The sequence below is a fragment of the Otolemur garnettii genome, unplaced genomic scaffold (genome assembly GCF_000181295.1).
Source record: "Otolemur garnettii isolate 467f Iridium unplaced genomic scaffold, OtoGar3 scaffold00043, whole genome shotgun sequence".
NCBI classification, from domain to species: Eukaryota; Metazoa; Chordata; class Mammalia; order Primates; family Galagidae; genus Otolemur; species Otolemur garnettii.
Genome location: NW_003852438.1, coordinates 3,599,165 through 3,623,750, shown reverse-complemented (window position 1 = coordinate 3,623,750; position 24,586 = coordinate 3,599,165). Strand labels below are relative to the sequence as shown.

The window sequence follows — 24,586 nt, the reverse complement described above, 5'->3', positions numbered from 1 at the left end:
AGAGGCTAAGTAGTTCATAGGATTCTGGCCATTGTCACACATTGAACAACAATATTAAAAACCTAACCTTTGTAGGTGAGCAGGAAATAGGCCACATGACAGATCCCTGGCTTTCCTCTGTAGAAAACCAGTCTTTACCTTCTACCAAAAAGGATCCAAAGGAATTTGGAAACTTCTGTGAGGCCCCACCTATGGGTCTCTCTTGGTAAGCAGCACAGTATCAGGAAAGAATGACCAAATTTACCAAACAAAAAGGCAACTTGTAACGTCATGGCTTTAGAAGCATCTTTAAACGTGGAACTGTGCAATCCATGCTAGGAGCCACACTGCTTTCCTGAACTCAACCTTCACGTTGAGTACACAGACCGCCCCTGGGAGCTCAGCCATTCGCGGAATGCAGAAGACCTCATACGCTCTCAAAGCATGGAAGAGTCTCTATGTCCCATAGCCATTTGGAAAAAGAAGATAATTTATTTTTTCCAAAGATTTCTTGGCATACTGATGTTTAAAAAAAAAAAATGCTTGAAGGAACTAAGCAGCCAGAATAGGATATGATAATAACAGAAATGCTTGCTAACCACTCTACTGTTCCCCAACACTGCAGTTTTTGAATAACACGTTGAAATGTCACCTGGTAACTTTGGTAATCAGAAAAATGATTAATTAATGAATCATTAACTCCTATATATATATATATATATATTTCCTTTTTTCCTTTGGTCCTTTTGCAGTTTCTCAACACCTCCTATCAGTCAATTTTTAAGACAATAGTCAAAGAAATGACTGCTCTCAACGAAGTGGATGGGGACGTTGACATTCCCCTGAGTAACCTAATGGAAAGTGGAAACAGAAGGAAACTGGCAACGCTGTAAGTAACTGGAGAGATCAAGCCGCTGATCAGTGGTGGCAGCAGGAAAGTGTGAATTGGGCCACCCAGGAAAGAGCAAAGGCAGGCCTAGGCATTTCCCCCAAATCAAGGAACAGGCACAGGCCAGGCACAGGGTGAGCACAAGATCCAGGTGAGCAGAGTAATCCAGCTGCCAGACCAAGATCAAAACTCAAGAGCAAGGAAATAGCAAATCTGGGAAGCACAGGATAGGGTCAAGGCAGGCAGCAGCAGAACTTGGAGATCTAGGCAAAAAAAGGGTTGGAGGGCCCATGAACATGTACAGAGTGTAAGGAGCAAGTCTCAGACCCCGGGCCTTTGAGGGGATCAATGGATGTCAAGATTCTGAATCTTTGCCCAGTAAATTCCCAACTTCGAGTGAGGCTGGCTCTTGCTCTTCCATGCTCTCTGAGGGAGGAAGAGCCTGGAGCCTCACTGCCCTGGGGGTCATGGCCCCAGGAAGTAGGTATCCTTTGCTGGACAGGGCCATTGCTCTCTGCTAGCTGAAATAGTGCAGCCCTTTCCAGCAAAGGATGTCCATTTCCTGGTTTACAAGAGGTTAAATTATTATGTTCGCTCCATGGAATCTAATCTAAGAACTTAAATTCTGTCATGTCAAAGGCCTCCTTCTCTGATCCAATTAAGCCTGGGAAGCTCACTCTTTTTGGCATTTTCTCTTTCAAAAAGGATCGGGTCTGAAAACCAGAAAACACAGCTGCCCTGTGTTATACCTTTATTTGGAAGTAAAATAGTCCATGCCATTGATATGTCAGGATAACTCACTTTGAATACTGACATGAGAGGGAAGAAAGGGCTTGATCATTTTGAAAGGCTAGGCCTTGGGCAACTTTCATAAGTCATTTTGAGAGAGGCTATTTGAATATCTTCTACTATATGAGGGGTTTCAAGTGGCTCTGTCCAGTTCAAAAACAGTGCTATTTTTCCAAGCTATTTCCAGATGTAACCCTCCCTGGACATGGACAACACACAGGAAACCTAGTTTCTTAGGCTGACTCCCAGAGCCACCTTTGCATTTGGACGTTCTGAAGCCCTCAAGGTGACCATTGTTGAATTCATCTGGAAGGGTTTGGGGGTCAGCCATGTGCCCAGCTTGAAGGTCAGTTAGACAGCAGGAGTCAATGCCATGTGGCAACTTTTACTTTTGAGCATTGCCTGGAAGGAAAGAAATCTGGGTCAGAGGCAGAGCCATTGACTCAACTTTCTACCTGTGTCAAAGACCCAGCAGGTTCCGGCACCGTCCGCACTGTGTAACATGACATGTAGGTCTGAAATGAGTCTTGGCTTTTAAAGATGATTCATGTTCCTTTTAGGCTGAAGAAAAATTATGAAAAGTACAAGGAAGCATTACTATGGTTCATGAAGAAACGTGATGGTAAGCCCCACTCTGTCGTTTTCCAGCCCGACTGTCCTGTCCGCATCTCACTGCCTCTTACACTCTGAGTGTTCTATAGAGGAGGTAGAAGAGCTCATTCACTCACCTGAGTGCCTCCCGGCTGGTGCAATCCCAGCTGATGGGGAGGAAATACCGAACATGACAGACATAGCCTGGGATCTCAGTGGCTTATCCCTTGGTTGGGGGGAGAAGAGACAAGAAAGTAGGAAATGATCGTACAGGAGGGTCAGGCCCTGAGGAACGAAGGTGATGCCGTGGGCCACATGGTGAGGAGCTAACCTAGATTTGGGAGACTGGGGCAGGGAGCTCCAGGAAGGCAATAGTAATGCAAAACTGGGGACTGAAATAACCCCTTCGCCAGGAGACTAAAAGCGTTTGGTATCCAGCTGTTCAGATTTGCCAGTGATAAAGGTTGCCAGTTTTTTAGATCTAATTAAAAAAAAAAGTGTGGGTCAACGGCCCACGCTGTTAAGATACCTAATTCAAAAACTCAAAACCACTATACAGAATATCTTCCAGGTTACCAGATCCAACTTACGTAGAAATGACAGCAATACCCATAGGGAATACACCTAATCAATCATCGGGTTTTCCCACGCTGAGCCAGCTCACAGTGTCCGGTCCCTTCTCAACAGAGTGTTCCCATCTCCCAGTGCCTTTTCGTCCCCTAATCCAACTCCTCAGGAGTGGCTGCTGTGAGCCAGGTACTTTCACAATCACTCTCTGATGTAGAGGAATCTTTACGACCATGTGAAGCAGGATAAGCTAAGGTCAGAGTTGCTAAGTGGCTACCTAAGACCATCCAGCCATTAAATGGAAAAGGCACATTCATGCCCAAGACCCGCCGGGTCAAACCCAGAGCCCATCCCCTTAGCATGCACAGCAAACCACAAATGCCAGTATGTCTGCAGAAGAAAATGTGACAGGCCATCTAAGTCTAGGTCCCACGTCCTCTTCAGAGCAAGGGGGCAGGGAGAGAGAGGAATCACCATCTCCAGCTACTGAAGTGGGACCACCCTGCCTCCCACCAAGACTCACACAATTGGGGTCCCCCAAACAAGGAAAGGAGTTCAGATTTTCAGCAGCCGAAAACACAACAAATGTCTGTTACACTTAATGGGTCATACTTGTCAACTACTTACGTTTCCGTTCCCCCTTGCCATTACGCATCTTTCTTTTCTTGGGACCTTAACAAGGCACACAGTAGGTGCTCAGTATGTGTTTCTTGAATGGATGTATGCATAGTTTTTTGCTCTGTTTGGGGAATAAAGGCCTTTCAGGCATTTATGAAATTAATATAACACAGATGGCCTCAGACTCCCCTAATCCCCCATTCCTAGCCACGCTCTGCTTCTCTGGACAACTAAAGCCTAGAAGACACGAGCTTTTTTAGAAACACAATATTTCTCATTGGCACGAGGCAACCTCCTCACATTCCTGCCATGGCTGGTCCCAAAGATATCTCCCAGCCACCTCTAAGATGCAAAGTCACTTGGAGTATTCAGCCCATTTTTCTGTATTCCCGACCCACAGCCCCATGTCTCTGGACACTCAATTTCCAAACCAAGACCAGGTTCCCTCTTGTCCTGTGACCTCTGCTGTCACACAGGGCTCCCCACATGCAGAAGGGCCCTGCACTTGGTTTAAAGCTCAGCTGTTTTGAAATACTTAATGATTTAAAAACAAGGATCCCTACGTGTTCACCCTGTATTGGGATCCTCATATGATGTAGCCTTTCCACCATTTAGGCTGGTGACTAGAGGGAGGAGAACATGGTGTTGCTTGTATGATAAACCATCAAAATGCAAAGCTTTGGCTCAGGGCCTGTGGCTCAAGTGGCTAAGGTGCCAGCCATGTACACCCAAGGTGGCGGGTTCGAATCCAGCCCAGGCCCGCCAAACAACAATGACGACTGCCACCAAAAAATAGCCAGGCGTTGTGGCGGACGCCTGTGGTCCCAGCTACTTGGGAGGCTGAGGCAGGAGACTCGCTTGAGCCCAGGAGTGGGAGGTTGCTGTGAGCTGAGATGCCACAGCACTCTACCCAGGAGGACAGCTTGAGGCTCCTGTCTCAAAAAAAAAAAAAAAGCAAAGCTTTTCTTGTTGAGAAGGACACAGATACATTGACCTTCTATTGGGTGGCAGGCACGATGCATGCATGATTTCATAGTGACTTCACATGTATGTAGGCAGCATTTTAAGGCAACCGAGGCTCAGATACCATCATCTCTACTTTGGAATTCCTTTTTTTTTTTTTTTTTGAGACAGAGTCTCACTTTGTCACCCTGCCTAGAGTGCCTGGCATCATAGCTCACAGAAATCTCAAACTCTTGGGCTCCAATGATTCTCTTGCCTCAGCCTCCCAAGTAGCTGTGACTATAGGCACCCGCCACAACACCAGGCTATTTTTAGAGATGAGGTCTTGTACTGGCTCAGGCTGGTCTCGAATCTGTGAGCTCAGGCGATCTACGCCTCAGCCTCCCAGAGTGCTAGGATTACAAACGTAAGCCACTGTACCCAGCCTCGGGGCTGTACTTAAATACTACTCAGAGATTCTTTCCTTGGCTACTCTTCATACTTGAGAGTAGTACACACACACCCCAACACACACATCACTCTCCATCCTTCCCACCCTGCTCCATTTCCCTTCAGAGCACATCATCACCACACTCATCACATGTTTATCTGTTCACTTGTTTCACATGTGTCTCCTCTGAGACAGCAGAGATTACAACATCCCTGATAGTTAGGACAGTTCTTAGCACACAGAGATGTGATTGATATTCAATGGGTGAGCAAATGAATGACTGACCTACTCTGCCTCTCCTGAATCGTGTGTCACCACTACCCCATTCCCACTCTAGCCTTCAACTATGCAGAGCTTATGTTAGGATGCCCACCTCACCCCACCCCCATGCCTATTAGAGACCTACCTTCCACCGGAAGTCTCAGCTTCAAAGCCTGGTGAAGTTCCCTCCTGTGAGCTCTCATGGTGGCCCATGGTGGCCCAGTATTGGGCAACCCAGAGCTCCCTCACCTGACCTGTCCCTTGCAAAGCTTCTCACTCCCACCAAGAACATTCTGGTGGATGCCACAGTTGGAAGCTCTTCTCCAGGCTTCAGTGTCTACAGATCCCACTGTTGTGACACAGGGAGCAGGGAGTGTCCTTCAATTGTCCTTACTAGTTTAGTTCTAAAACTCAATTTTCATAAAAATGGACAAAAGTGAATGTAAAAAGAAACTCATTGCTATGAAAACGAAGTTGAAGCCAGGCTTGGAGGCTCACACCTGTAATCCCAGCACTCAGAGAGGCCGATGCAAGAGGGTCCCTTGAGGTCAGGAGTTTGAGACCAGTCTGAGCAAGCAAGATCCTTGTCTCTACTAAAAACAGAAAAATTAGCCAGGTATTGTGACAGGTGCCTGTGATCCCAGCTAGTTCGAAGACTGAGAAGGAGGATTGCTTAAGCTTAGAAGTTTGAGGGTTGCTGTGAGCTGGCTGAGGCCACGGCACTCTAGTCCAGGCAGCAGAACAAGACTCTGTCTCAAAAACCAAAAACCAAAACCCAAAAAACCACGAAGTTGAATTTCTTTTAAAACCTCAATAAGAAAATAGCTTTTAAAGAATCTGCTTTGAATTAGCTGTGGAAACATATAACATATACAAAAGATGGGGGATGCATAGAAATCTTTTTTTCAAAATTCTATGATTCTGCACTTATACTATTTTACACTCCCAAAAGTCAAAATGATAAATAATAAATTATGGGTGTGATTTGAGCAAAAATGATAAAAGCCCCAGTCATCTGACCGGCACACCAAGGAAAGATCTTGGCCTGTATTTTAGATGGCACGTTCACATACAATTGTGCTTTACGTTACAATAACGTGTTTAAGGTAGGGGTTTGTTTTAATGACTCCCCACTTTAGGCTACTTTTTCATTTACCAGCCACACTGTTGTTGGCTGGGTGAGTGCTCAGCTCACCATGGTGCAGTTGGCACATTGCTGCGCGGCTCTGTCACACCCCCACATCTAGAAGACTAGGTGGTCTTCACTAATGCGTCAGACATTTAGCACTGGGATGGCAACATGAGGCTCTTGATCAACGTGTGTTGAGCGAACGAATGGCAAAAGCGAGTAAGCTAGAATTCCAGCCACTTCGAAAGTCTTGCTCTCCCAGCTACCTGCAGCCTCCCAGGAGCCCTCCAACTTCGTGGGGCACCTTGAGAGAAATGGATCTAAATTTCTTTTCTCTTTTCCACTGAAATTTTATTCAATCCGATTACTGGATTGAATGAGCACTAGGTGCCAAGGTGACCGACGTGAACATGGTTGTATATCGTTCCTTGATGCAAGCACCACCCTCGGAGGAGCTTGAGTTTGTGAAAAAAGTAAGAAAGAAACGTCCTCGTCAAAGGAAGAAAAAACTAGATACAACGTGGATGAGGATGAACACAAAAGTGAGTACAGCAGTGACTGGTGATTTGACTGTGCAGGGATTTTCTTTGGCTCAGGTGAGACACACACACCCCTACCCCATCAGGGAGCGAGAGCGGTCAGGACCAGTCTACAATGTGAACACAAGCAAGAAAAATGTATCCAGTGTACACACATAAGGGGTACACCTATTGGAGGGGGTTATTGGCTAATTGACAAGGATTTTTGCTAGGATTTACTTACCCCCTCAGGGTCTATATTCAGCAACCGGCTGGGGGGAGAAGTGGAATAAAGGATGTGCATATATATCATTCGTGTGTCTATCTTATAATACATAAGTCCCAGCTAGGCACAGGTGGCCAGCCCCCGTGTTGGGAGGTTGGAAGGGAGGTTCACTTGAGCTCAGGAGTTCGAGGCTACAGTACGCTATGATGGCGCCTGTGAACAGCAACTGTACTCCAGCCTGGGCAACATAGTGAGATCCCACTTCTAAAAAGAAAACAAAAAAATATATAGAGATTATAGGTCCATCTTCTTGTAAATTGGAATCCATGTCAAAAGTCAATCACATAGTGAATGGATAAACTGTAGTACATTGATACAGTGAAATATGATTCAGCACTAAAAACAAATGGACTGTCAAACCATGAAAAGACATGTAAGAATCTTAAACACATAATTACTAAGTGAAAGAAAACAATCTGAAAAACTTACATAACAGATCCCTACTGGACGACATTCTGGACATAGGACTTTATATGTTTGTCCAACACCAAGAGTGAACCCTAATGTAATCTATGGACTGTAATCTATTGAGCATGGTGTGTCCATTATCAATTCATTGATTATAGCAAATATACCAGTCTGGTGCAGGATGTTGACAGAAGTTAAGTTCTGTGTTTATGGGAATCTCTGTACTTTCCACTTGATTTTGCCATGAACTCCTTTTAAAAAATGAAGCCTATAAGTAAAATCAATCATGAAACCTATTTGTGAAGATGGATACTGCAAAGTCATAAGTGAAAACAAGTCTCAAAATGTTAGAGTCATTAAGAGTGAGCTAATAATCAGGTCTGAAGTTCAAAAAAGAAGCCTTAAGATTAGAGTTATAAAGAAGCCTTCAGTAAATATGTACTGAGAAAATAGCATGTTCTAGGCATCCTTCTGGGTGCTGGAGAGACAGAGATAAATAAAATAAAGCCCCTGGTCCGGGGCAGTGTGTGGTCTAGGTGGGGAGATAGCCAATATACAGAAGTACTACACAAGCCTGCGTCCTCTTGTTACATGCCATGTGGGAAAACCAGCAGAGGGGGCTCCAGTTGTCAGGCTGAGAGAGGAGCTGCTCTCTTACCTATAGGACGATCAATCACAGAAAGCTGGTTGGACCAAGAGCCATTTGAGCCTAGGCATGTGTGAAATGAGGGAGCCATGGAGATTCCTGGGGGAATGGGATTCTAAGCAGACCTAACAAGTACAAAGGCCTTTTCCTCAAGGACAGCTGTGAGCAAGAGAGAGAAGGGTAGGAAATCAGCTCAGGTGCCCAGGCCAGGTAGAGCCCCTGCCTCCAGGACACAAAGCCTGTATCAGTCAGGACAATGCTCATTCGCTGCTGAAACAAATGCTTCCCTAAGCTAGTGGCTCAATAAACAGATGTGTGTTTCTTGTTCTCATCTCATCTATTTTGAGTCTTGTAGCCTTTTGAGTGACTTACCTCCAATGTGAGCCTCTGGGCCCTTTCTTCATGTGTTTCCACTATCTTGAAGTTGTTGATGTCCAGTTGCATGGACAGGACGTGAAGCCAGGGTCCGAGCGTCAATTCCATTGACCAGAACGAGTTACTAATTCCACCTAGCTGTGAGAGAGCTGGGAAATGTTCTCCTACTGTGTATCCGGGCGGGAAATGGAAAGAGTTTTCACTAAGAAATTGGAAAAGCAATTAAACATCTAAATGCGATTAGGACGGCCTCACTGCTGAAGAAGTGGAAGAGAATAGGAAACTGACATTTGGCCAAGATGTGGACTCTTCTGGCCTCCGGACAAGGAATGGCAAGTTCTGTATTCCTTCACCTCCTGCATGGGCATGGAGAAAGGAAGTCCATGGGACCAGTCAGAACCCCTATGGATAGGGGAGTTCTCAAGGTCATAGCAGACAATGGGAAGGGTGTTGGAAGCCTTCATATAGAATTTTCAAACTTTCTTATCTCCTGGGCCTCATCGCCAATAAATTAAAGAAACTATACTTGGTTTCTGGCTAACTCCATGTCCCTTCCACTCACTGTCCTACCTGAGAGCTTTCGCACCTGCACCATCTGTCCCCACCCTGCCTCCCAATCTAAAATGTACTCTGTGCAGCCAGGAGGAAGTTTCTCACCAAGATCTACAAGCAAAGGTGCCTTCCCAGCACACACCATTCATGTCAGGCTGCACCGAGGGCCCATGAGATATGATAGGTAATAAATTCCAAGTCGTTTGCGAGTCCACTAGCACTGTTTGTAAGTGTGTGCTGGTATTCGGGCCAAATCCAGCCCTTAGCCCAGGGCCCAGTGGCTCCCCAGTGACAGATGTGGCTCTAGCACAGAGCAGGGTCTGCCTGGAAGCCATTGTTCTTCCTCTAGTGGAACTGAAGGAAGGGCCAGAGACATAGCCTCTTCTCCCTTAACTTTACTTCTCAGCCTCATGCTCTGTCTCCAAGCAAATGGCAGGGAATCTCAGCCTTTTGAACATGCTGTTTATTTCCCAGTGAGAGAAAATGCACCAACTCCACCTCTTTGTCAGAGATTTTGTTTTGCCCATGCGGTACTTATCATCAGAATAATGTCATTACGTGGTGAGTGAGTTTGACAAGCAGCAATCATCTTGAGAAATGTTGGCTTTTGAGAGGCTTTTGAAAATAAGACTTGAACTATAAATACCCTCTCCCATGAGAAATAACTGGACACTTTCTACACACCTCCAGGATGAACCAATGGTGGGTGCCTTTACTACTCTGTAGCCGAAATGTCCATCAAAAGAAGGGTGAATAAAGCACATGTGCTCTATGTACACCATGGAATACCATTCAGCCTTAAAAAAGGACTTCCTGTTATTTGTGACATCATGGATGAACCTAAAGGACATTATGCTAAGCGAAATAAGCCAGGTACAGAAAAAAGTCAAATTTATAGAAGCAGGGAGTGTCCAAGGACTGGGAGGAAGGAAAGAGGGAGAGACTGGTCAGGGGATATAAAATTTCAGGTAGGCAAGTCGAAGAGACCTGGTGTACATCACGATGACTGTAGTTAATAACAATACATTGTATGTTGTAAGCTGCTAAGAAAATAGATTCTAAGTGTTTTCACACCACAAAGAAATGTCCATGAGGTACAGTATATGTGAAATAATGTGATATAGCTCCCCCACAATGTCTTCACATAGCCGAACGCCACGTTGTAGCATAATTATATGCAATTTTTCATTTTTAAATAATATAAATACATTTTCTTTAAAGGGCATTCTTTTGGGTTTTAAGAGGAAAAAAGAGCAGTGATTTGTAGACTAAATGTTCGAGGTGATCAGGAGCTTAATGGTAAGGGCAACAGCAGGCACCAGCCTGCAGCTTGGGGCTCAGATTGCCAGAGCCTGGGTCTCTTCCTGCTGGGTGACTTTGTGTAAGTCATTTCGCCTCTCGTAAACAAGGAAAATGATAGTGCCTACTGCGTTTCCCCGCAAATAAGACGCTATCTTATATTTATTTTTTCTCAAGAAGATGCACTAGGGCTTATTTTCAGGAGATGCCTTCTTTTTATTAAGTATAACAATCTACATTTATTCAAATACAGTTAAGTCATCTTCTTCTAGAACCTGACAGGGGGAGCTGACCTTGTTGGTGGGGCTAGCAGTAGCGATGCGTGAACTCCTTTCCCCTAGCCGTTCGCACATGCCCAATAGGATGCCTGTGACCACGATTAACACACGCACACCCGTACAAGTGTGAATGGCTCAGAGAAAGGAGCTGTGGCAGATAAAAGGTATTCCAGTCTTCCTTACCGCTCCCTGCTGAAATGCAGGGTGTGGCTATGCAGCATATATATCTACATAGCCATGCCCATCACTAGGTCTTATTCTCAGGGTAGGGCTTATATTTAACAAATGCATAGAAAATCCTGCTAGGGCTTATTTTTTGGGTAGGGTCTTACTTTCGGGTAAACACGGTATTTTGTATGGTCACTCTGATGTGGCAGTAAAAGTTAGCACAGAGCAGGTGCAGTGGAAGGACTTTGTATTAACTGTACTATCATCATCACCTCCAGGAGCGGTTTCCACCCCACTGCTCAGACTGCTGGGCAATTAAAGGTCATGACCTGGGGACCCCCCAGCAGCTGCCCATCAAACAGAGCTGCACCTCTTTCTCTGGTCAGCTTAGGTTTTGCACTCTGCTATAAGCTGTCTTTAGACAAGGATTCTCCAATTTTTGTTAAAAATTAGGGTTTGAGCCTATCCAGTGACCACAGCGCCAGCCCCACCCTCCCGACTCAGCTGGCAGCACAGCCCACAGCCCTGTACTGGTGTCCGACATTAAAAGCCTGTGCTTGACTGAGAAATGGGGCCTCACTGGAAATTTCAAACCAAAGGTTCGACAACAACAGAAAAGACACTCATGCATCAGAAAAGTGATTAGCAAACTTGGCAAAACAATATGGCCTGATTTGTACAAACACCAGAATCTGATAAAATAAAAGGATTTAAGGAATTTCTTGAAACTGAGATAAACTTAACAGAAACCTGCTCTTTGGCCTGTGTTAAAGACTTCGCAACAAGAAAGATAAAGAGAGAAGAGATCATCTGTTTAGAACATAGCTTGCAGAAATAGTCTTAGCCTGGTGTGATGGCACACGTCTGTAGCCCCAGCTACTCAGGAGGTTAAAGCAGGAAGATTACTTAAGCCCAGGAGTTTGAGGCTGCACTGAGCTATGAGATGCCACTGCACTCCAGCCTGGGCAACAGAGCAAAACCCTGCCTCCCAATCAATCAATCAGTAATTTTTTAATAAAAAAATTTTCTAAAAGAAAGCAAAAATAATAGAATAAACAAATCAAAACCTGTTTCTTTTTCTTTTCTTTTTTTTTTTTTTTTGACAGTTTTTGGCCAGGGCTGGGTTTGAACCCGCCACCTCTGGCATACGGGGCTGGTGCCCTACTCCTTTGCGCCACAGGTGCTGCCCCCAAAACCTGTTTCTTCAAGAAGACTAGTGAAATAGGCAAACTTTCTGGCAAGGTCAATCCAGAAAACAAAGAAAGAGAAAGTATAAATAATATAAAGAATGAAAACAGGGAAAGAATTCTAGAGACAGCAAAGAGATTTCTTTAAGGCATTATTTGACCTAAAAATTTTATGACAATAAAATTTTAGTTTAAAATATATTTATAACTTTGATAAATTTTAAAACTTACATAGAATGTAAGTTTTCAATTATATTTAAAATGTAATTTACTAAAACGAATTAAAGAAGAATTTTTAAAAACCTAAATATACCGGCTCCGGCGCCTGTGGCTCAAGTAGCTAAGGCGCCAGCCACATACACCTAAGGTGGCGGGTTCAAATCCAGCCTGGGCCGGCCAAACAACAATGACGGCTGCAACCAAAAAATTTGCAGGTGCCTGTGGTCCCAGCTACTTGGGAAGCAGAGGCAGGAGACTCGCTTGAGCCCAGGAGTTGGAGGTTGCTGTGAGCTGTGATGCCACGGCACTCTACCCAGGGTGACAGCTTGAGGCTCTGTCTCAAAAAAAAAAGAAAAAAAAAACCTAAATATACCAGTGTCATGGGTTAAATTGTGTCCCCTCAAAAAGATACACTGAAGTCCTAACCCCTCAGGGCCTCAGAATATGACCTTACCTGGAAATAGGGTTTTTGGCGATGGAATTAGTGAAGATGAGGCCATCCCTAAGTAGGGTGTGCCCCTAACCCAATATAACTATAATAAATATAGTTATTTATTTAACTATATTTAAAAATATAACCCTTATAAAAAGATAGCCATGTGAAGACAGAGATCACTACATGGAAGACGGAGGCAGAGATTGGCATGATATCTCTCCAGGGAAAAAAGTCAAGGGTCTCCACCCATCCCGTGAAGCAAAGAGGGAGGTGTGGAAGAGATTCTTCCTCAGAGCCTCGAAAGCAGTGTTTTTCAACCTCTTTAATCTCACAGCATCCTTGAACCTACTTCCCAGCACAACTTAAATTATGTTGATCAAAAAAAAATTTTTTTAAAGAATATACCAGCTCAGCATTCATAGTTCAGTGAGTGAGGGTGCCAGCCACATGCACCAAAGCTGGCGGGTTCAAGCCTGGCCCAGGCCTGCTAAACAACAATGACAACTGCAACCAAAAAAATGGCCAGGCGTTGTGGTGGGCACCTGTAGTCCCAGCTACTTGGGAGGCTGAGGCAAGAGAATCGCTTAAACCCAAGAGTTAGAGGTTGCTCTGAGCTGTGATGCTGCGGCACTCTACCAAGGGCAACATAGTGAGACTCTGTCTCAAAAGAAAAACAAAAAGAATATACCTACTGTGCTTTGAACTTATTTTGAAAATAATTTAATTAAGATCTTAAAAAAAATTTTTGTGGCACACCGGTTGAAAATCACATCCTCAGAGAGAGCCTAGCCTGCCGCCAGCTTGATTTCAGGCAGCCTCCACAACAGTGAGAAAATACATTTTTGCATTTTTAAGCTGCCCAGTTTGTGGGACTTTGTTCCAGCAGCCCTAGGAAACTAACACAACCAGTAACCATTGGGATGATTGAAATGATTGTTTAAAATCTCTCTCTCACATACACACACACACACACACACACACACGGATCCAGTTCAGCCTCCTTATTGTACAAGCAAGTAAACTGAGGCCCTGAGAGCTCACCCAGCAAGGTGGTGGGCATGATGGGTGGGCCAGCATATGGGCATCGGGCAGCAAACAGATGTGATCCCAGAGCTCTAGCGACCCCACGACGCTCTGAGTAGCTGAGGCGGCACTGTGCACTTTCCACACTTTTCATAGGTTTGTCTTTTCTTCCCAGGAACATCAAGGTGATGGAGAATTTGTTCTCTATCCCAATAAGAATGTCTTCCAAGTTCTCTTTCCTGATAAGACAGGCCAGATATAGTATCCTCTGGAGAACAGGGATGCTCCTATCGACAGACACTGGCACCTAAGTCTGTGATTCGAGGTTGGGGTGGGGGTCTCGCCGAGGCCTGCATCCTCTGCAGGGCCCTGCCTTCCCCAGGGGGTTCTCAGGGACTGCTTATGCGGCTTATGCCTTAACCACCTCCCAGTTATCCATCAGGAAACCTGGCTATGCTCATCTTCTGTGCGAAAAGCGAAATGTTCACGTACATCGTCCTGGAAGACAGTAAGAACCCGCGGGTCCGGGCCCTTATCAACAACTCTGGCCATGCCACCTTGTATGATGAAAATGGAGATATCTGGTGAGATTGGGTCATGGATCCCGAATGCCCCTGCAGGTGGGGCAGCAGCGTGGGGAAGGTTCAATTCCCCATCTCACAGTGTTGGGAATGGGAGATGGGTACCATGAGGGGCCAGTCTGACGGGGCCGACCCTCAGGGCAGATGCAATGTCCTTGCTGCACCACTGCCCTCCCCGCTCCAGGTGGAGCTACAGTTGGTTGAGGATCCAGAGTCACCACGCTATGTAGCTTGGTCTTCTGCACACCTCTTGTGCCCCAGAGAGGCGGGTTGGTAAGGGCTTGGGAGATGCATTATCTTCTATGCAGAGTCTGCGGTGAGAAGGGCAGCTTCTAAATAGCTCGTGACAAGTGCACTTAGTTCTTCAGTCCCCATTTCTGGTAATGGTGAAAACCGTCCAATGTAAGGTAACTCAGCCACTTCAAAATGTTTCTCCCTTTCTTCTAGGTAAGGGCTCTCTTTTCAGGCTTTTCCCTTCTGTCCAAAATGCTCATGGCATGGGAAATGTATATTATCTTGGACCAAGTTTATTCTTTCTCCTTGATAGTCAAGGCCAACCTTTTTTTTTTTCTTTTAATTCCAGAAAAAAATTTTTTCACTCTCTAGGTTTTTAAGAATATTTTCTCTGCTGTGAGTCTTTTTTAGACACCATTTCCCGATTCACTCCTTTGTTCTGGCAGTGTCTGCCCCCTGGCAGGGCCCGTTGTGACCACCAGGAGGTCCTAAGAACAGGCACGGGGGAGTAACTCAGCTGATTATCTCTAGTAGGCTCTGGGGACTTACAGTCTGGCCTCCTCTCCTTAATGACACACTCCACCATGGGACCAGAAGAGACCTGGGGTAAATCTAGAAACAACTTTTATTTTATCGAAGAGGGAACTTAGGTTCAGAGAATACACTAAGCCACTTGCCCTGAGTCATGCGTGAAATTATAGACAAATTTTATGACTTTTTGACTCAGCTGAAAATAAAGCATTTTTTAAATGATTGAAGGACATGTACAAGAGCTATCACTCCTCCTTATCCCTGAATCTCAGCCCACCAAAACCCAAGGGGAAGGTTGATGTTCAGAGTTGAGGTAAGGGCTGACTCTCCCCTGCCCTAAGACTGATTCTCTAGGTTTGGGGTAGGGCCTGGAGGTCTGCATTCTTTCCAGATGCCTCTGTGGGTCAGCCAGTTGTGGGTGGCCCTGCCAGAGTCCCCTGTACTGTGTCTCTGTGCCTTGAAGGCTGTGGAAAGGGGTGATGACCAGGCTGACCCTGCCCTGTCTCCCAGGGGTATGATGCCCTCTCAGGGCTGCAAGAGAGAGACAGAGAACCCAAATCCACAGAGAGCCATGCCTTGGCCCTCCCCAGTGTGCTGACACCCCAGACTGTTGCTAGGGCCCTGGAAATGCTTCAACTTCACGAGGAAATGAGACAGGTGTCCTATCCTGGGGACAGCACAGGCCAGTTGTTTAAGTCTACCTTGCCCAGAACAGCCTCATTTCTGGGCTTCTGGCACCATCCTTGTAGCCAGTCATGGTCCAGAGGTCCCTGACTCCTTGTCTACCAGTTCATCTTTTGGAAGCTGCTGCCTTTCTGCCCCTGGAGGAATTTCAGAAACTCAGGAAGCAAACTCATGTATTTTCAAGAGCGGGAGAAGCACTGACAGCTTTCCCTCCTAACCCTAAGCTCCTCTGCTGGGGGAAACGGGGCGGCTCACGATTGGGAGGCCTTCTTGTGTTCAGAGCTCATCAGGTAGGCTCAGAGTGGGCCCCACAAATCTTAGCAAGTGGCCAGTGCAGTGTCCTGTCCACAAGGACACAGGCCAGCGCTCAGGCCACCCATTGGGCCTCAGCACTCCCCCTGCCTTTTTGATCCGACCCACTGGGAGGCCTCTGACTCTTCCTTCCTGGCTGCCCCCTGGGATGAAGGGACCCCAGTGGTATCACTGATGTCTTCCTTGCCCTTCTTTCTTGGTGCTGGACACATGGCCAAGCTGCCCAAGCAGAGGGAGAAAGTTCCCTGTTGTCAGTCCCTGCACACAGCCACCGGGGTGAGAGATGACTGTCCACATCCCCAAACATCATACCGCAAAGCCAGATCTGCTTCCTGAACAGGCTTCCCACGTGCAAGCTGCTTCCTTCCACAAGGACAGCTGGCCAGAGAAAAACAAGGTGCACAGAGGGAGGACTTGGTCTCTGAGGGACCTCATCCTGCAGTCCCTTTGTCACTAGGAATCATTAGGGAACACAGAGCTGTGTGACCAGGGCCCCTGACCCTATTGCACTGACAGAGAGCTCCTCCACGGTAGCTCGAGTGCCAGGCAGGATTTAGCAGTCCAACAGGTGCATGGAGACTGCCAGCTGAGGAGTCTGAGCCAGGCTCAGGACGGGGCTCCAGACCTGCCTCAACCAGGTCCAGGGCAGGTGGGTTCTATCCACTCCGCAGTTCAGGGTCTTCATGCTCTCTGAGCATAAGCCACCTAATTTGACCATTTCTGGGCATTCCCAATCCTATCCCCCAAAGGGAGCCTCAGCCCAGAACCGGGTACTCCCAGGCAGGGGCAGATCCCCACCCCGGGGAGTGGGTTGGCCTAGTGCAAGAACTCTGATGGGAACCATGTAAGGGTGAAAAGCTTGCTGGAATCTGGTCCCTGTGGGGTGAAGTAGGATTGCTGTTTGCCTTCCTTTCCATCAATGCTAATAATAAGGAAATTGTTTTCTGAGTTATTGCTTCCTATAGGCAGTACTATTATCATCTGCATTTTACAGTTGAGTAAACTGAGGCCTAGAGAGATTAAGTAACTGGCCCAAGGTCACACAGCATGCAAGCAGCACAGTCAGACTTTGAACCCAGGAGGGTCTGGCTCCAGAGCCCAGGTGTTTAATTCATCCCTGTACATACAGCCTCTCACTCAGGTAAAGAGGAATGAGATTGGCCCCGCTGGGGCCCGACGGTGGAGGGACTTAGGAATTTGCTCTTTGAAATGGGAAGACGGGAGGGCCTGGGTTTGGGCGTGCCTGGGAATCTTCCCTCCTGGAGGTGAGCAGGGGTGTCTGCAGCAGGCCCCCAGTCAGCCCAGACAAGCGGTGACAGTGTCAGAGTAACCCAGCTTGGGCACGAGCTCTACCTTCATCTAACTCCAGCCTCAGCTTCCTTCCCTTGACTCCCCATAGACGTTGCTGCCCAAGGGCACCAATTCTAGGGACAGTCCAAGTGGGATTTTAAAAGCAGAAGCCAGGGCTAGAGGAACGGGTGGGTTTGAAATGTCAGGAAAGGACAGCTCTTATCTCACTTGATTAGTCACTGTCCCCCCTTCTCACCAGAGCACTTGACTAGTCTTAAAAAAAAAAAAAAAAAAAAAGGAAAGAAAGGACAGCTCAAGGGGCAGGAGAGCCCCTGGAGAGTAGGGGTGGCCAAGACAGAAATCACCCACCCCCCCCACTCGCTTGCACCTGTTTATGTGGGTGCCCAGCACAAAGCTGGGTGACAGGAATTCGGGAGGTACTAACAGATGTGTCCCTGCCCTACAGGACTTTATATTTTGGTGGGGAAGAACAGATGATAGACAATCATAGTCGATTCTCCTTATTTGTAGTAGTTATGGTCTATAAAGTCACCGAGAACACTGACCTGGCTGGTCCTGGAGGAGACACGTATGCACCCTCACATCTCACATGGAGTCACGCACACACACAGAGGCTGGACGTGAGTCCCAGTGTGCACGTTCCCATCTGAGACTGAGCAAGGCCACACTCTGCCTTTCTGCTTCAGCTTTCCCAGTGAGGTGACCAAGTGACAGACATGGGGTGGGGGCATGGCCAGGGAAGGGCAGTCTAGTGCAAGAAGCTCTGGCCCAGGGCCAGCTGGACGGGTTTGAATCCCGGCAGCACCTGTGGAGCAGACTCAGGCAAGTCACATGACACTTCTTTTTTGTTTTTCTTTCAGACGGTATAAAAGTTCTGAAACATGACACTTCTTTAAAGTAATGATACAGTATTTTTTAAATCATTTTTATTTCAAAATATTAATTAAAGGGGTATAGGAGCTTCTATTACCTGGACAGCTTGTATCAATATGCTCAAGTCGGGGCTTTCAGTACGCCATCACCAAAACAGTGCTCACTCTGCCCGTTAGGGAAGCTTCCCATGCCCACACTCCTGCCCTCACCACTCCTTGGTTTCTCTTGTCCTTTATACAAGGAACATGACACTTCTGAGCCTCTTTTTCTCCTTGTAAAATATAACAGAATCTAGCAGGATGGAATGTTTGGGGATTTGAGATTATAATCTAGAGGAGATACGTATGCGTGTGTGTCTATATATCGATGGCATATTTCCCTGAACAAGCTACGGGTTCAGTATTCACTAAATCTGGCTTTATAGAGCACTACTGGGAATAATGAGAATTGACCATCTCTATCTGTAAATTATCAGAAGGAAACTAACACAGAGTGGCAATAGAGTCCCAGCGGGAAGCAGAGGGGCTAGACAGGAGTACCCTCTGAGGAGGTGACGCTGAGCTGAGACTCAAAGCATGAATAGGCACCAGGCATGTCACATCGGGCAGGGGACCTTTCCAGGCAGGGGAAGAGCGTGGCAGAGCTGGAAGAGGAGGAGAGAGAGGGAGAGCAAGCATGTGGTGGGGCTGGGGGCAGTGCCTGCCTTGGCTTAGCCTTCGTGTTGGAACTTCTTCCACCCACCAAGCTCCTGTGGCCAACCGGGCATAGGGGCGGACAGGGTACCCTGGGCTGAGCCTGACGTGCCTTCTCTCCTCTAGGGTAAACGTGAACCTCAACCTGGGCTACTACTTCCTCAAAGACCAACAGCAGAAGGCCTGGAACTGGTGGAATCTGGACATCCACATCCACGCACCCCCTTTCCAGCATATCTCCCTGAAAATCAACCAGTACATCCAGGTTCACATAAGGAGCCAGGATAAGATCATCTTCCGCTTTGCCCACAAATGGAAGCGGATATCTATAAATATGGGCACCAAGTATCAGGTAAGGCAGCAACACCCCCCACACACACACACACCTTCCAGGCAGGGTGCCTACTGTAGTGAATACAGGCTTGGACCACAGTGCTGTGCCACAGTCCTCTGGGCCCTATTCTGTGGCACACAGATATGTAGAAAAACAAGGCCATCTTCATTTCTCCAGTGCTTAACCACATGGAAGTACATTCATGTAACTTCCCCACGCCCAGGTCTCCACGGCCTGGCCAGTGCTGGCCCATCTTCTGTGGCATGAACCCTGGTGTTATCTGGCTTAAACAGATACGCTAAGTCAAGGACACTGCAAAGCTAGTCACCTTGCAAACACAGAATATATGCGTATTGGCCTTCACTATTCCCCTCCAGGAGAATCCTTTCTCCATCTTCGGTAGGTTACAAACTAAGGCAGAACTGGCCAGAGGTGGCCTCACTGGGGCAAACCCAGACAGAAGCCAGGGAAGCCCAAGATGGAAGCAGGGCTCGTAGGCCACCATCATGAAGTCCCCTGGCCCCAGCAGGGTGCAGCCCAGCCCCATGAAGGAGCGTGCAGCCTTTGGAAGGCAGGGGTCAGCCTGGGGTTTGGCCTCAGCCCACATCACCATAACCCATGTGGCCACAAGCACAGGCCAGATATGAGCGAGAGTATTTGGGGAGCAGCAAGAAGGTCACAGGGGGCAAGGCTGGGAACACAGGTTTGCTCTGAGAGCAAAGGTTCCAGGGAAGACTGGCACAGAGCTGGGTGGAAGGTGTGGCACCGGGCAGCAGTGACCCTCACCTCGCCTTTGTGAATCCCCACAGTTCATAATCCCGGAGGTGCTGAGTGAAATGAAGAGCAAAGCAATCCTGGAGGTGGAAGCCAGGCCCCTGGGTCGGAAGATCCAGATCCTTCTGGGAAAAATAAGTAAGGTCCTGAGTTACCAGACTATTTCTGATTTGGAAAACTTCATAGAAGACGCCAAGTTCTTGCTAACAAACACTAACTCAACGAACAGGCAGTCTCTACCCTGGTATTAGGGTAGTTACCAAATGATTCCGGGGCTTCTCCAGCTTCTCCAACCCAAATGTCTTGGGACGGGGCAGTCCTCAGGAATTGCAGGGAAAACCCCAAAGACCTATTATGTCTCTTGAGAGTTGGTTTGTAATTTGAGACTCCTTTGTTTAAAACACATACACACACATATTTGCAGGGGTGGACAGGATCTGGCTGGGTGGTTACCAAATGGTTCCGGGTCTTTTCCAGCTTCTCCAGGCCAAAAGCTTCAGCAGTCAGCTCTGACTTAACAACACTGGAACAAACAGTTGTTGTTTCAGTGGGCAACACATGTCAATGCCTGTCCTGCTTGTCCCTGCAGGTCTCATACAATGCAGCAGTTCTCTTGTGGCTGTGAGTCCTTGCCTTGACCCAGGACACTAACTATCCAGGCTTGAAGCCTAGCTCTGCCCTTTGTTGGCTGTGTGATCTTGGGCAAATGGCTTTCTACCTCAGTTTCTTCATCTGTAAAATGGATCTAGAAATAGAAGGTACCACCATAGAGCTGAGAGTTTTACATTGCTTAATAAATGCAGAGTCCCTAGAATAGTGTCTGGCTCATAGACACCACTCAGTAAGTGCCACTCCAAATTGTTGTTAGCTTGGCCTTCCTTTCATATCTGGGAAGCTCAGGGAAGTGTTTGTCCAACATGCTTCTCTTGGGTAAGGCCAGCAGAGCACAGCCCCACACAGCGTTCTCAGACCTCCTCATGATACTTGGTATTATTCACCAAGCCCGTGTCATGAGCCAAGTGGGCGCTGGGCTCAGTACTCTGCAAGTTCTAGCTCGTGTGGCTGTGATGTGGGCAGGCTTTTTTCAGGGACACTGGGGCTCAGAGAGTTTAAATGACTTACCCAGGATCACACAGAAGTCCGTGTAGTAAAAGTGGGCATTCCAGCCCACTCAACTACAAAGTGGCACCACTCTAGTGACAACATGGGTATTTTAACGACTCTCCACCCCAAGGTCAACAGCTCAAGGCATCTCCAAATGCTACTGTCCCTAATCTATTTTCTGGCACCAGCCTCTGTCCTGGGCCAGTCCCAGGAGCAGTCCCAGCCACTAAGCTGCTGCTTACTCTGCACAAATCATATGTCAACCTCTATGCAGCACCCCCCAAACACAGTGCTTCTTCCTAAAGCTAAGTAGGAGGGGAGGGGAAGCTCAGCGCCTGGGCCTCCCACACTTCCTGTACTGCCCCAAGGCTCTCTCCAACCCTAACCACATCACAAACATCCCTGCCCACCCCCACCAAGGCAGAGGGAAACCCAGACAGCAAGCCCACACCAGCCTACACTGTGACCCCAAACCAGGAGCCCAGCAAGACCCCCACGCCAGCTCCCTCCAATAGCTGGGACGTCGGTCACAGGTAACAATTATAAACACAAGCAGCTGAAACACAACAGGAAATGTGTAAACTGGATAGCGAGGGACATAAGGGGCCTCAGCAAGGATGGCCAGCCAGAAGGATTTTCAGCCTCCCACTTCCGTGGCGTGTTTTCTAAGCATCTCATTAACACGCCTTTGTCTCCCCTTCTCTCTCAAAAGAGGCCCAATGACCCTGGTTGATCCTGTTTGAGTGAGACTACTTAGTCCCATCCAGGGTGGTAAGAGAGGGTGGGGTTGTGTCTTATAAACACAGCTACCAACAATGCCTGAGCATAAGGAGAGGCAGAAGTTTCTAGAAATGGGAGGCTCAAGCCGGACAGCTCCAACAGAGTGCCTTTTACACAACCCCAAGACACCCACAAACTTCCCAGGATGACCTTCACTCCAGCATCAACCAAAACAGTATAGAAAACCCCTTCCCCAGGCTCAGCCTGGCAATGAGCCATTTCCTGCTATGACCTGTGACACCCAAGTGCCACCTCCGTGCTGATCTCCACTACCAACCTTCACTGGTGTCTTGTCTCCCCCCAGACCACCCCCACGCAGCTGAGCCAGACCAGAGCCTGACAGGGGCAGGGCACCAGACAGTCACTCTTGCTTCCGGCCTGTCGCCTAAAACACTGTTTCTTTGGTGCAAGGCAATGAGCCACAAATGGCATATGTGACTCCTGTGGCAGCGTCCCTGCACATACCACCGAGTCTGAGTGTCTGCTCAGTTCTGCACCCATGCTCAGTGTACACAGCAACCCAGTCCAGCCACACATCAAAAGCAGAAGCCCGGAGCACACGCCAAGCCTGCAGCCATCCCTCAGCCCCACCCCCACCACCGTCCCTCACCACACACCAGGATGGAACTGAAGTCACATGCTCCCTGGACCCAGATGGCCCTCAGTTTGGGTCTCAGCACTACTGCTTAGCTATGTGACTTTGGGGAAGGTAGTGAGCCCTTGTGACTCAGTTTCCTCTTCTGTCATATAAGACGATCAAAGAATATAGCTCAGAGTCACAATGAAGATTAAAGAAGATGACACAGGTGGACCACTCAGAGCAGTGCTGAATAGATGTTGGCTCTTATTATCACCACCCAGTTCCTCTCCCGAGCCTTCTCCCTGCCCGAGACTTCTGACATTATCTCATAGACATGGAAGTTGGAAACAGTCAGACTTGCAGAGGCATTTTCTTTGGACGCACCCTGTTTTAAAATCTTCTGTTGCCAAACATTTAAAAGACAGGAGATTTCACAGAGAAATGTGGATTTCCAGCTCTTAGTATAACTGCTGCCGTGTGGGGGCTGTTATCCAAGGCCGGGTAGAGCCCCACAGTCCTCAGGGACTATTTCTATAAGGAAGAGAATCACAACCCCTCATAGACCATGGAGTAAGGAAGTAGCCCACAGGATGGCCAGGACCAGAAAAATCCACGTCCCATCTTCTGTATTCGTTGCTAGGCTGCTGTAACAAAGTACCACACACTGAATGGCTTGAACCCATGGGAAGTTACCGACTCACAGTTCTGGAAACTAGAGTCCAAGATTACAGGGTCAGCAGGGCTGCGCTCCCTCTGAAGGCACTAGGGGAGGATCCGTCCCAGCCTGTGACAGTTCCCGGACTTGTGGCAGCACATTCCAGCCTTCACGCGGCGCTCTCCCTGTGAGTGGGTGTACATGTCTATCATATTTCCTTTTTAAAGACACCAAATGTATTGAATTAGGGGCCCACTCTACTCCAGCACGGCCTCATTTTAACTAAGCACATCTGCAATGACCCCATTTCCAAGTAAGGTCACATTCTGAGGCACTAGGGGTTAGGACTTCAACATATGAATTTGGGGGGACCAAACTGAACCTATAACACTCTGCCGCACACCCCAACCCCTCCCAGTCCCCCACATTCCTGAGAGAACAAATGCTCTCTGATTCAGCATCTTTTTATTTTCAGTAACTTGGCAGAAAAAGCACTTCTAGAAATGAAAATTAAGTTGGGCTGTTTACCAACAATATTGCCCTGGTAGGTTATACTCGAGGATTTCCTGATGGGTAAATAATCAGTAAACATCCCAAGGTAATTAAGGGTGTTTAGCTGGGCCATGCAACAAATCCACACTGAACACCCACCATGTGCTGAGAGTGGCCCTCTGCTCTTGGAGATTAGAGCCAGGGGACAGAGACGAGAGCAGCAGCAGAATGATGCCACTATTGCCTTATCAGGGAAGCCCAGTGGAGCTCAGGAAAAGGGGCACCAGGAATGGCACTGAGCTGCAGGATGAAGAGGAAGTTGGGGTGTGGCATTTCTGGGAGATCCAGGGAGAGGCAAAGGCAACGTGTGCAGAGATGCAGAGACCCAGACGACTCGGAGAGACAGGTCATGGCATGTGGAGATGCATTGGACACGACTCTTCCTTTGGCTGTCCAAACCCCAGTCCTCCTCTATGAGGAATCACCCTGAGAGCATTTAGTAATGGGCAGCAGTACCCTGCCTCCAACCACAGAAACAAAAAAAATAGATAGATTGTATCAGTTAAGGTGTAGTCAGAGATCAAACCAGTTATTTGAACAGGAAAAACTCCATGTGAACCAATACCAGGTTAATACTAAAAAGGGTAAAAGAGAACTTTAAGAATTGAACAGCAAAAGCAGGGTGCAACTATCTCTGTGTGGGGCAGCAAGTACGCAGGAAGTGGCTGCAGGGGCACAGAGGCTGGTTCACAGATGCTGCTCACTGGGATGCCAGGAAAACTCACCAGAGGGTGAGTGCCACCAGGAGTGCCGCCAGACCGCCCAGCCTCTGCTGGCAGCACAAGGAAGGAAAAGCACACACCAGAAACAGAGTAGACACCTCCCCCAGGCCATACTGTGTCCCTCCACCACCCAGCAAAGCCTAGCACTGCACAGCTGGTGAAGAATCTCAATGTAGGGCAAAAATGGGGAATTTGTAGCTAAGAGGCAATAAATTAAGTGACCCAAAGAAAATTGTCCTCCTTTGTTCCAGCACTT

At 47.5% G+C, this 24,586-nt stretch overlaps 1 protein-coding gene across 1 annotated transcript in view; it reads left to right on the top strand.

Annotated features, from left to right (window-relative positions):
- ERICH6B (glutamate rich 6B) overlaps window positions 1-20,188 on the top strand; it is a 47,263-nt gene extending 27,075 nt beyond the window's left edge. The window contains exons 3-8 of the mRNA XM_012805476.1: window positions 732-868; window positions 2,218-2,317; window positions 13,787-13,872; window positions 14,043-14,195; window positions 18,956-19,181; window positions 19,973-20,188. Coding sequence (XP_012660930.1) covers window positions 732-868; window positions 2,218-2,317; window positions 13,787-13,872; window positions 14,043-14,195; window positions 18,956-19,181; window positions 19,973-20,188 — 918 coding nt within the window. The remainder of the gene's footprint in view (window positions 1-731; window positions 869-2,217; window positions 2,318-13,786; window positions 13,873-14,042; window positions 14,196-18,955; window positions 19,182-19,972) is intronic.
- The last annotated feature ends 4,398 nt before the right edge of the window (window positions 20,189-24,586 follow it).